The sequence below is a fragment of the Colletes gigas genome, unplaced genomic scaffold, assembly GCF_013123115.1.
Source record: "Colletes gigas isolate AHSC1104 unplaced genomic scaffold, ASM1312311v1 Colletes_gigas_Sc00010, whole genome shotgun sequence".
Taxonomy (NCBI): domain Eukaryota; kingdom Metazoa; phylum Arthropoda; class Insecta; order Hymenoptera; family Colletidae; genus Colletes; species Colletes gigas.
The window spans coordinates 7,075,776-7,088,816 of NW_025106639.1; the positions used below are offsets into that span (position 1 = coordinate 7,075,776).

Consider the following 13,041-nt stretch of genomic DNA (forward strand, 5'->3'; position numbering starts at 1 on the left):
AACGTCGTTACAAATATTATGGTTTCGTGTCATGATTCTCAGGTCTCATGACCAGTGTGGCCAGATTTTGGCATAATCGAGTACATCGACGACGACACTACCTACAGAGTGTGGTAGGATATGTCGTCTTTCCCCACGACTTCGTTAGATGCTAAGGATGTTCGTCGTTACTAGCGTCGCCGTCGATGCACTCGATTATGCCAAATCTGGTCACACTTTTATCACTGCCATGACTGCAGTGTGACAATTTAGATGTTTTGTCAACAAACTTTATCATTTCATAAATAATAATAATGTAGTAGATGAAGTATAATCTCCCATACAAATTCCACTCTTTTAGCATAGGGACATCGAAGGATCCTCGATCAAAGAATCAAATTGTTATTTATTAAATATATATCATTGAGTTATAAGAATATATTTTCATACATTTAGTCGCATATATCACTGTGAAATGACAATAATCTGATAATTGCTTCACGATATTTAAAGTTTAAAATAGGTTACTCGTCCAAGTATCGAATTACTATTTATTAAACGTACATCGTAGCATTTTAATTTCGAGCTTGAATTCTGATACATTTAAACATTTGCATATTTTGTTTAAATGGTATATAAAAATCTGTTAGAATGCGATGTTACATATTTACTAATAATTTGTTGATTGTATTGGCAAACCTATTATAAAGTTTAAATAAAACCATGCAGCGTGTATCATCTATGCAACGCTATTTAGGAGCATATTGGGAAAAGGAAGGGGTAATAGGACTCGATGACTTTCTCTTCGCGCAGCATTCCATAACACTGAGCTCGCTCAGTGTTAATATCAGGCCATCTCGTAATTTTGTACTAAAATTTAAAGCAACGTTTCAAATATACTACTGAATATTTATGAAAAATTGTAACAACTTGGAAGATCATTGTAGTGGTTCTTGTTTAACAGTCCAGCAATGTTTTTACCGACGATTGTTGTATAAAATCCATTGTGCACGCTGTTATACGTTCAAGTAGGTTCCACTCTAAAAGCTAGTATAAAACGCATGTTTTTCTCCTTATCGTCGTCAACCTTAAGGACTACGAACGGCATGAACTTAGGGGATGACCTAATATGTACGCGATTAAGCTTATTTAAATATGTATTTGTGAAAATATGGTATACAACGCGTGAAGAAATTCCCATGTAAATCTTTAAAAATACAAACACTATCGTATTAATAATTGATTTTGTTAGGATCGTACTTTGGACGGAGATTAATGTTTTTTTTGGATAAAACAATGACGCTCTCTATTGGGAAGACTAGGGGAGTATTCGTATCTTTCTTTTCCGACGTTTCAAAGCGGTTGGCACAAATATCGCGCCTTTTCTTTACCCTTTAAAACATACAAACCTTACGATAAAAATATCTCGTTCGAGCGATAACAAAATACTACAAGTTGTATAGAAATTTATACAGTTTAAAAAAAAAGCAACGAGAACTACGTGCAAATTACTTAAATGTTACGTTATAATTATGAAACGAGAATAAATTAAAGCGCGTGGACTACAGGATAGTCAGTTGCACGACAGCAGTCAAACATATATAAACTGATCGAAATCGGTTGAACGTGTGCTATATGTAGTTATTACTAATTACGTTAGCAGACGTAATTAACCTCGACAGCAGGGAACATCGCGGGCGGAAGAGCGATCAATTAATTATCTATTGGTGTCCAGGTGCCGACAGACGTCTCTGCGACTGGTATGGATTTTGCAATAAACGTGGCGAACATTCAATTACTCGCAGTAACAGCGCGTCTATGTAATCTTCCAAGTCGGTCAGACGTTTCTTCTTGTCCGATACTTCCGCCTGCAGCTGCAGCGTCAACTCTATCAAATCCTGCATTTACAAAACACAATGGAGTGAAAATAAAAATGTTATACAAGATGTTCGGTTACTACTGGCGATCCTAGAAGATGAAGAGGCGAAAATAAGACGAAGATCAAGAGTATTCGTCTTATTTTAGCCTATGAGATCACCTTCTAAAAGGATCACTATTAGTAGTCGAATACTTTCTAAAGGATAGTAGTAGTTGCGATTACCTCTCTAGATTTTCCTTCGAACTGTGTAAGAACTTCGTGCGGCAGGTGACTTTTCAATAGAGCTGTACTTTTAATAGCATCCTCGCCACCGATAATGATTCTCTCCGAAGATAAGTGATTATCGTCGTTCAACTCTTTCAGTTTATTCTCTTTCTCTTTTTTCTTATCCTTTCGATGTTGTTTCTCGTCCTTGGGGCTCCAGCAGCTGTGTTTATCGTCCTTCTTATCTCGGGATTTTTCCTCCTTTGCGCTCTTTTCTTTGTTCGAGGTAGATTTCTCGTCTTTGTTCTTGGACTGGATGATTTCACGGGGCGCCGGAAGCGGTGGCTCCTGCGTGTCCTGAAATCTCAGTTTCGCCGAAGGTGAACTCGCGGGCGACGGTTCCCGATGATTGTCCTTTGGCTCGTCGATCACGATCTTTGGACTCGACTTGCTCTCCCACCTGCAAACACGTTTCAATCGTCCCGATATACATATACGTCGGAATTCTTTCCCCGATATTCCACGCGTCGGAACAAATATTTAATCTATCCGCCGATCAGGTGTAAGTCCACGGAACCGTAACAAGAATGTCATTAAAATTCATTCGTCTAAAAAGCATTAATTAGCATTAATATAGAATGCATTTCATTTTACAACCAGCGCGACTCGCATAAGTCAATATCAGAAGACAACAAAAATAAATAAAAAATTTCCTTTTTCTTCCACGACACATTAAATATACAATCGTCCGGTGGTGGATCCAGGGGAGGGGCGATCGCCTCTAAGAGTTATGAGATCTTAATAAACTATATTTATTGTCCATTTTACATTACATTCTATAAACATTTTTGAGTAAGCACTTGTATAAATTAAAATATTACTAGGTAAATTGTAGACGAATTTCAAATCGTGCAAAAGGAGCCTGGCAATATCTTAAGCAAGCCTGTTTGAAATACGGTGCCTCGCGAGTTAAAAAAAAGAAAATGAAATAGTTATTTGAAAACAAGTATCTTTCTATCAATGTACCGACGTAGTCTTATAAATAAATCCGTTTCCTTATCGTTGGATAAGGGAGGCCGTGTTCTTATCCGTTTGCTTACGTCCGTGGAAACGGTCGCTTTCTTTTCAATCTTACGTATGTTTGCTTCCGATATAACGGTGCAATGACTGCTGTTGGTACGACTGAAAAATGAGCTTTGAATTATTTTTGTCCGTGACGAAGCCATTGTACTATCGGGAGACTAGATGTTGGGGCACCAACCCCAAATTAAATTACACAAATGGAACTTAAGTCGATCACTTCTTCGGTTCATCGCGCGTGACATTGGCGTAGCCATATACTCAGAGGTATCGACGTGACTTTCAGCCATCAAAGCGTGAAATGTTTTAGTGAAATGTTTTATTTACCTTTTAACGTTGTTGTGTGATTGTTTTCCGTACAGCTTGAGACCCCACTCGTCCTCTTTCGCGTGGCCTATCTTCGATAAGGACGTGGTGGAAGAACTCATGGAGAATCTGGGAGGTTTGCTGGGCGCTGCATTGTTTGGTGCCGGTGGTGGATGATGGATGTCGTTGGAATTATTACCGGAAGATACGCTCGACGCTACCGAGCCCACGCTGTTACTATTTCCGCCGAGTACAGGCGTGTTCAAAGACGATGCGGAGCTCTTATGCGACAGATCATCGAACTGAAACAATACAACGCCAATTTTAGAAATTTTTAAACTCTTTTCTAACATTCTTGTTACTTTTTGTTGCAGAAACTATACCGTGAATTCGTCCTCGTCCTCGCTGATGACGCCAGGATCGGCTTCCCCCGGTTGCTGTCGCGTGGCTCTCAACTTGTGCTCCTCTTTCTCGTCCAGGTTGTCGGCCTTCTCCAGGTTGTGTTTACTTTTCCCTTTTACGCGGTTCCCGATCGATTTCGCCAATTTCTTCAAGCCTTTACGCTTCTCGAAGCTTCCTATGCTGAGCAGACTTCCGCCGATCGAATGTGCAGCCGTGGACAGCTGTCCGAGGGAACTTTTGTGACGCTCCTTGTGGCTCAGATCGGTCAGGCTGCCGGCCTTCACGATGAAACCGATCTTCACCTCGAGTTCGCCTCTCTCCTTCGTATTCTCCTTGCCTGGTTTACTTCCAAGGGTATACCTGAAGCATCGTTAACAAATTTATTAAAGAGGCACACGCGTAAACGACAGTACTTATTTTATTTGGAAGCAATATAGCGCTGTATTATTTTCTGCGATCGTTGTTCGCGAATAAAATTTTGTTGGGCCGCAGAGAACTTTCTTCCAGCGGATCTTTCCTTTCTCTTTCTCATTTAGTTAGGGAGACCGGTGAAAAAGCCAATTATAAGACGTATATTCATCCAACGATTGTTACAACTTTCCAAGCCACCTGACTCACATACTACTGTAGACCTTCGCTCAAGATACTTTCCTAATATTTATATATGATATAATACGGCGTTTTATTAAAACAATTTATTTTCAGGTGATCCGTGGGAAGTGCTCCATCCTTCATACTCCTCGCTGAAACCTTCTTTCTGAAAATATAGATAGACGACGAGCTTCTGCAGTGTCCTCGTTAGCTAGCCCGTAAACGAGGCGAGTATCATCCCACTCAATTTTAAAGTCATCGTGATAACACTGTCTTAACTATGAAACGTTTAGACTCAGACTTGGGTACATACTCGTTGCGATATACGATGCCTTCAATGCCAGGGAATATACTTTACTACTTTACCTACTTTCAACAGAAAAAATGTAGATAACTATTCTCAGGGCTGTCACGAGGCTCACGAGGGCCATGTTATTTTCTTTTGCTAATTTTCAGTAAGCGGTTGGTGCGTTAAAAAGATATTCTAATCACGTACCATCTGTTCCTAGGTCTCTCGTAGACGTCGAAGCTGGACAATGGTATACTGATGGTGCCGAGGAACTCGTCGACACCCAGGAAATTACGATGGAGGGCTGTCAGCACTATTTCCGCGGTGTTTCCCTGCTCCGGGATAATTAACTCGCATTCTTCGTGCCATTCCACGTCCCTCGGCGCCTTCTCCTTCACGGACGTTTGGTACTTCTCTTTCCCGAGGGCGATCGTCACGAAACAGTCGTTGGTTTCTGCGTTATTAGATTCAAGTGATTTAATGTAGGTGGAAAGACGGTCAACCGCAAGGTCAGGATTAACGAGATACATAACGGGAATTAAATCTCGCGAGAGACGGTCGAGATCCCATTGTACACTTATTGCCAGCATAAATTACTTCGTCCAAGTCCACGACCTCTCGGCGCGATTCGTGTCCCTTGCACCGAAAGACGATGTTAATCGATTTTAGATCGATCTTTGTCCGTTGTATTTTAAAGTAGGAGTCTCATTCGAATGATAGAAAATTGAACCATTTTTAAAAATTTTTTTTAAGGAAACGTTACGATTCATTTTTGCAGTTTACTTAGCTATCCTTTGGGAATACAAAATAATTTTTTTATTAAGTTTTATTAACTTTTAATGTTGTTTCACGTCCAAAATAAGACGAAAATCAAGAATACTAATTTGTTGATGGAGGCTTCATTAAAAAGTTATGTACTGAATTTTTTTCTCGAAAATGCATATGATTTCGGGGATATGTCTATTCACCAAAAATGATTCTAATTGATCCCAAAATACAAAAATAATTTTTTCAGAACGATTTGAAATTTTTTTTTCCGTCGAAAAATTTCACACATTCTCGAATTTTTTTCTCGAAAATGCGCAAGATTTCGGGGATATGTCTATTCACCAAAAATGATTCTAATTGATCCCAAAACACAAAAATTATTTTTCCAAAACGATTTGAAATTTTTTTTCCCGTCGAAAAATTTCATACCTTCTCGAATTTTTTTCTCGAAAGTGCGTAGGATTTTTGGGGTATGTGTAATGACCAAGAATGATTGTAATTGACCCCCGCAACCGAAAATAATTTTTCCAAAACGATTTGAAATTTTTTTTTTCCGTCGAAAAATTTCACATTCTCGAATTTTTTTCTCGAAAGTGCGTAGGATTTCGGGGGTATGTATAATGACCAAGAATGATTGTAATTGACCCCCGCAACCGAAAATAATTTTTCCAGAACGATTTGAAATTTTTGAATTTAATTGTTAATAACTTTTTAACGAAGCCTCCATCAACAAATTGGTATTCTTGATTTTTGTCTTATTTTGGCCTCTAGAATCCTCCATTAAAATTTTTCCCTTAAAGAAAATATGCGTGGTTTACGGAGTACCGTTTGAGGAGGGTTTGGCCAAAAGTTGACACCAATTCCATTCCGTTCGAGTAACATACATTAGTCGGTTTATTTAACAACTCGTTCTTCGAATTCGACGGATTGCATACGTATGTTTCTTTGTGCGATGGTACATTTTGTTACGCGATACGGGGGGATTACGTACGACCGAGTTTGTTTTTTGCAAGCTTCGTGAAATATGACTTGTATACGTAGGCAGAGCAACGTAACGTCGAGAAGCACAAATTCAATTTCCATTGTTTTGAAATTTGACTCACTTCGATGAGCGTATAAATACGGGCAAGGTCGTCTATCGCGTCATGGCTATACGTATACGTATGTCGGTAACGGGCCAACCATGAATACTTACTGTGTTTTCCTTTGGTCAATAAGTTTCTCGCTCTTTGAACTGCAAACAAAGAAAAAGTCTAGTTAGTCGTTGGCGAAACACGATTATCGATCATCTAATGGTACATGAGTAACACTTTCGGTTGTTTGAATTTATAAAATCTCGATTCAACGAACCAATTTGGCGCGGGTCTGTTATATTTGAAATCAGAACTGACCTGACGCATTTTTTTATATCAGCAAAAATAACGAAGATATTATGCTGACGATGTATCAAAATGGTGGGGATGTATCAGAACAGTGGAATTCAGTGTATGTTTGCGAATTCTCCTCGGGGATTCGAAAACAAGATAAATAGACGTAGGCGTAACGGCGGATCGATCTTTCGTTGTGTTCAGCATGTGCGATAAAACGTAAATGCGATTCGTTCGGACCGTGAAGCTCGAAGATGCAGATTATGATAAAGCTGAGCTAAATTTCGACAGGTTATTAAGATCGACCGAGAACACTCGGTTGTTTTTCCTCCTTTGTACATAACAAAAGTTTCTCTTTCTCTTGAGAGCGGCTTTCAGAAATTTAGGATAATGTTTTGTAAAATCGCGTCATGGCTGGCGAACATAATCACGCGCCTTCCTATCGCGGTAAAAGCGTTGAACGTATCGGTTGTTCCCGCCCATTATTCGTCGGCATTCTTACCGCGAAACCGCGACTACTTCCACCTTCATTATTTTCAACCACCTTCTGTGATATTACTTTTTAGTAGACGCAACGTCGAGCAATTCTATGCTTTGTATTTACGAAATAAATGCATAGTTTCATACGTGTTGCATAGTTGCAACTAATTTCGATGGTTAAAACGCGGGTATTCGTAGCGAAAAAATACACTTGCCCTTTTGCATCCCTCCTCTAGGTGGCAGCACTGCATTCTACGTTCCGAATAACACGATCTTCGTGAAAAAAATATCAAACGCTCGTATTACCGTTTCATCTTCGAAGCTCGTGAATAATACTTATAATTACGCCCGGCCTCGAAAACCAACGCACAGTTCAGCAATTAATCTTACGTAAGAACGTTCGTTCCTTCGCGTTCATTGATTCTTTCATCGTAATGTTACGTGGAAGAATTTTGTTCGATCCAGAACTGACGTCGAGCGAGACGTAGATTTCAGAAAGGCGGAAGTGGAGGTCCTCTCGCGTGACAATGTCAGACTTTTCTCCGCAGAACCGGTAAAACAGTTTCGGACAAAAGGAATTAAATCGTTCCCCCCGTACTCGTGATTCATGGCCGCTAGACTCATCATCGTTCCCCAAACTAAAATCCATCGTGCACGGAACAGGTTCGATTAATTGCGATCGTTCCCAGGCTTGATACGAAATGTATCGTTTTTCCTCCGATTTCACGTTGAATAAAATCTACTTGTTAGCTGGGAAAATCAACTCTCTCGCTGCATTCTTCCACGACTCGGTTAGACGAGCTGCGAAGCATTCGCCACGGCTGCAGCCAAATACCGTTTCCTCGGAAAAGAACATTCTTAACGGTCCGGAATTGCAGCTACCGCGCTGATTAAGTTGGAACACTTTTTTATGGCAACAAACTAGAGGCGTACGGTAATTGGAAAATACTTCATCAAAGATTAATAATCAACAACAATATCGAAGTTACTAAAATAAAATACCGAACGTACAAAATAATAATTTTGTTTAAAGAGAAAACATAGCAGACGCAGAAAAAAAAAATGGTAATTTCAATGAAAAGTTTCCATTCCTTTTCATCGAACAAAATCTCTAAACTCAAGAAGCGAAACGTACGTTTAAAAACGGTTTACGGATTGTTGCAAGGGGAGAGAGGTGTCTAGGAGGGAATACCGAAAGGTTCCAGGTGATCTTGCTACGATCCTGGGCAGAGGACTCGTGCACACGAACGGAAAGGGGGACATCAGCTGCTCTACACATGCTTTCACACGCTACCTATTTTGCATGGAAACGAAAGCGTTAAGAACTTGTCAACCGACATCCGAGCGCGTTAAAAGGTACAAACTTACTAAGAAACTCGCCAGGGGAAAATTGGAAAATGGATATAAAGTATGTGGGGCATACGATTCGGTACAATAACGCTTTTTCGAAGTCGAAACGTTTCGTGCGTGTTTATCGGGCGATTTTGATCGTGCGAAACACGCGAACCAATTTTCAGAAGTTGAATCATCTTGTATCTGGGGCGCGGAGGATCGCGGGTGTTTTAAATACACTGTCCTTCTTGGCTCGTCTCGGAGACGTCGCAAAACCCAACTATGACACGATGTGGAAGAATGCGCGATTTCGAGGCGATTAGGAATGCGCAAATTCGCGCCCCGGTTCGTGCATTCGTGCGATGAAACTGTGCGCATGCAAATGCCAGATCGCTATCGTCTCTCCTCTCGATTAAACGATATTCGTGATTCGATTTATCTATCGCGTCACGGGAGGTTGCGTTTCGACTGGATGGAAGTTTCCTACGACGATTGTTGCCTCTTTGCATCGGTAAAAGTCACACCGGGACAAATCGTGCGGTTCGTATTCCGATCCAAATCGACCGCTTGAAGATACTGTCTGTTGCGGCGATCGAGGTCGCTCGAGTACCGTAACGCGTCATTCGTATTCTAAAAAATAATGATTAGACGAGACAACGCGATAGATTTATCGACAATAGTATTCTTTCGTTAAATAAGTTCCCACAGTGGCGTAACGAGATTGCGAGGCTTCGATCGCCTACATTCGACGGCGTGTATACGTAACCTAGCTTATGCGTAATTGGTTTACGGTACATCTGCTTCCGTTCGAACCACCTGCGCGCCAATCGTCCATTCATTCCGTCGCGTTTGTATTTCGGGCCACATTTTAACGCTTACCTGTCACTTGGACGTGCGTCGGGCTCCACATTTTACTCGATTAGGTCACAGGCGTTCGGTTCGAAATATTCATCTGTTGTTTCTCTTGCGACGTACCGATCTACGTAACGGTGGGTATCGCGACGCCGGCTGCTGACATTACGCGTCGCGTTATTCACAGGGTTCACGCGTTACGGAAACGTGCCACGCTGCAACGAAATATTCACTCGGTGCAATGTATCAACGAGAACTATACCTCGCTGCTGTTCGAACAACCGCTACGTCCACCTCGCGCATCGCGCACCATTACGGTAACTACGGCGCATTCGACCTCGCGCATCCACCACACTTATGCCTCAGGAACGTACGACTCCGTCCGGGTAACCCTGCGCCAAGCAACATATTTTCGAAACAAATTCATTTATTCCACGAGACATTTATAACCCGCGACGAGGAGGAACAGAACCACGTAACATCATTGTTCGTTGTTTAATCCACTTGCGATTGCTTGCATGGCCAATGAATACGTTATGTGACACTGTTAGCACGAGACAAACAAAATGCTAATTTATTCGATTCTTTTTATATGCAGTGGCGGCTCGAAAAATTTAAGCTTTATATAGGAAATTGCAAGCGTAAACTTCATATAACGGTAAATAACTTTTGATACATTTTTTGATATAACAGTTTTTTAGTTTCATTCGTCGTACGCGTCGATAATTTCGTTATGTAAGAACGTACGAGGAATAATTACTTCAATCTCGACCTTGGATGATTTGAAACGAAAATTATTTCAACAAAACGTTTAAAAAAAAAAATACGCAGTATGTTTATTTGTAATTAATCAAAGTATGAAGTTGCGGTGAATATAAGCGTGGAACGACGCGCCGATACGCCGTATAATCATTATCATTCGTCATCGGTAAGATACAAGGATACACGGGCAGAAATTCAACGACCGAGTATGTGTGCACAGCTCACGGAATTATGTAGCTAATACCTGCACAAACAATATCTAATGGCAATTAATTTCTTATGGATTGTTTTGCCAATAATTGTTACCAATAGCTCAAACGCGATCTTCTTTTTTTAGAATATTAAACGGTAAGAAGCATATAAACGTTTATTACATTTAATTATAAATAAGTGGCCAATGATTATACGTTCGTATACCACACGATCGTATTCTTTCGTAAATCGTCGAAGAAAGTCTCTTGCATTGTGTGTCGTTTGAAAATAATTTTAGGTAGTTGGACATTGTTCTTACGCTTTCACTATTCTCGCAAGTGTCATGCTGCTCAAGAAATAGTGGTACATGCAGCACCGTGACAATAGCGATAGGAATTTATATATTAGTAAACAATTTAAAATTCAAATAAACCAGTTACTACGCAATAGATATTCGAACGTTAACGTAGCTGAGGATTGTCGAGAGAGCGGAAGCGGTGAAGCTGATAGCTGCATGATCGAATGCACGCGTTGCCATAATCACGGCACATTGGTATTCTTACGATTTCATAACGATGTAATGTTAACGCAGGACTGATTCGCAAATCATAGGTGCGCATCGGGGATTGCTAAAGCTATCTGCACTTACGTACGTAAACTGCTACATAAATGTCATCGATACAACGCACGAATTGCCACGATTATAATATTTCGCGATTTATCAGTGTTTTATCATTAAAACGAAATTGCTTATCAAGAGAGGTATATGTCATTTTATAAATATTGGGAGATTCTATGAATCGAGCGTTGCACCGTTTCACATTTATTTAATCAGAGATTCGTCATCCTTACGTTATCGTACGATTTTACCTTTCTTTATCGCGATATGCGCACTTGTTTGTTACGATCGCGACGGTTATTTGATTACATCACGTCCTCGATTGTAGGCCATCTACTTTTCATCCCGGCCGTAATAGCAATTTGCGTGATTTCGTGTACCCGTGATTTCCTATTCATTCTTCTATCGATGGCTACGTCGAGCGAATGGACGAAATTTTCAACTCGTCCGTTATCGCGATAAATCCCGAGAACGAGGTCTATAAAATGCTGTCTCGCGCTACGAATTACCACCTCTTGAAACGCGAAACCTTATCGCCAACACGATACTCTATCTCGGTTTGAAAATTTACCGCAAAAGTCGATGTTCGGTCGTAGTTAGAGATCAAAGTGCATTCTTCGTTCGTATATACGATGAATATCCATATGTAGATAATACGAGTGTACGCGTGCAGGGCCTGCAGGTAACAGAAAGTATGTTCGACGAGTAATAAAAGCGAGCCACTATAACAACCAATAAAAATATGTCAACGAATAAAGCGGTATAAGGTGATTTCTTGCAAAGATTTGACGACGAACAACGACGTGTAATCACCTGTTTTCCTGGCCCATTCTCGATCATTCAAAGTCACCTATTGTCTGTTTCATGTATTGTCACGATTTTCTGCTGCAAGAAGCATGACCGCGATGCCTGATTCATTCCATCTGCGCTAACGTGCCCATGATTCACCAAACTCGCACCGCGCAACAGGTGTCTGGCTTTTCTGTTCTTCCATAAAGTAAGCATGACGAGTAATAGCGTTTGAATTAGCACGAATACAGTTTTGCGCCAATGTATACAAACACATAGAGGTTGCCCTGCATAGATGGGCAAAATTGTATTCGAATAACTCATAGAACTGCACAAAATAAATTCAACGTTTTTTGCTCGGATGGTCAAACAAAGAATGTAAAGAAAACAACTTACGATCTATCGTTAGCCATGGGGTGGATCAAGATACGAGGAAATCTTCACATTTTTGGCGGGATCATGAACCAATGTAAATAACTTTTGTTTTTGTTTTTTCTTTCTTGAGTAGGTTGAGTCTTGGTCATAGATGTACGTAAATTTCTCTGATTCGTCGACAGGTGGTGCTGAATCGATTACCACACGACGATACTTTAACCAATTCCCGCTAGAGGGATACGAAGAGCAGACGATTCTCACATGTTTCGTAACAGCACCTAATTCCATACGTAAAGGATAACTACGTATTGCCTAATTCCGCCAAACGACAGCAAGCTTTCACGATCGAATATTTCGAATATTGCCGCGGACAAAATTTCGATAATAGTTGCTGGTGTGTACAACTATCTCTGAATGGAGTTCGAATTTCCTTCTTTTCGATTCTAGAAGCTTCGTGTCGGAGGACGCAAATGACAGTAGGAAAATCATTCATCTCCACTAAATTAGCACGGTGTGTCGTGCTGCCGCATTCTCGTTCGTTCTCCCTGCCTCTCGCCACGGGCAGTTTCACTCTTTTCCTCGTTCTGTCTATCCTTTGGTCCCCGAGCGAAGTCAGCGACAGCGTCTCGCATGAATTCCCTCGACGGTTCTGTCCAGGAACGTATCGCTTTGGAGATCGGACCATACCTACGGTCTCCCCGTGATATTCCGAAAGGATTTCAGCCGGCGGTGGCCATACGGTCGCGGCCATTGGTGCACGTGACGCCTCGCGTAC

At 40.9% G+C, this 13,041-nt stretch overlaps 1 protein-coding gene across 1 annotated transcript; it reads right to left on the reverse strand.

Moving 5' to 3' along the window:
- Positions 1-420: 420 nt before the first annotated feature.
- Positions 421-9,982, reverse strand: LOC122397620 (rab11 family-interacting protein 1). The gene is made up of 7 exons (XM_043396884.1): positions 9,557-9,982; positions 6,694-6,732; positions 4,938-5,184; positions 3,832-4,210; positions 3,470-3,750; positions 2,081-2,522; positions 421-1,877 (listed from the first exon to the last, which is right to left on the reverse strand). The coding sequence occupies exons 1-7, from the start codon at positions 9,585-9,587 to the stop codon at positions 1,701-1,703; spliced, it is 1,596 nt and encodes a 531-aa protein (XP_043252819.1). The 5' UTR covers positions 9,588-9,982; the 3' UTR covers positions 421-1,700.
- Positions 9,983-13,041: the final 3,059 nt, after the last annotated feature.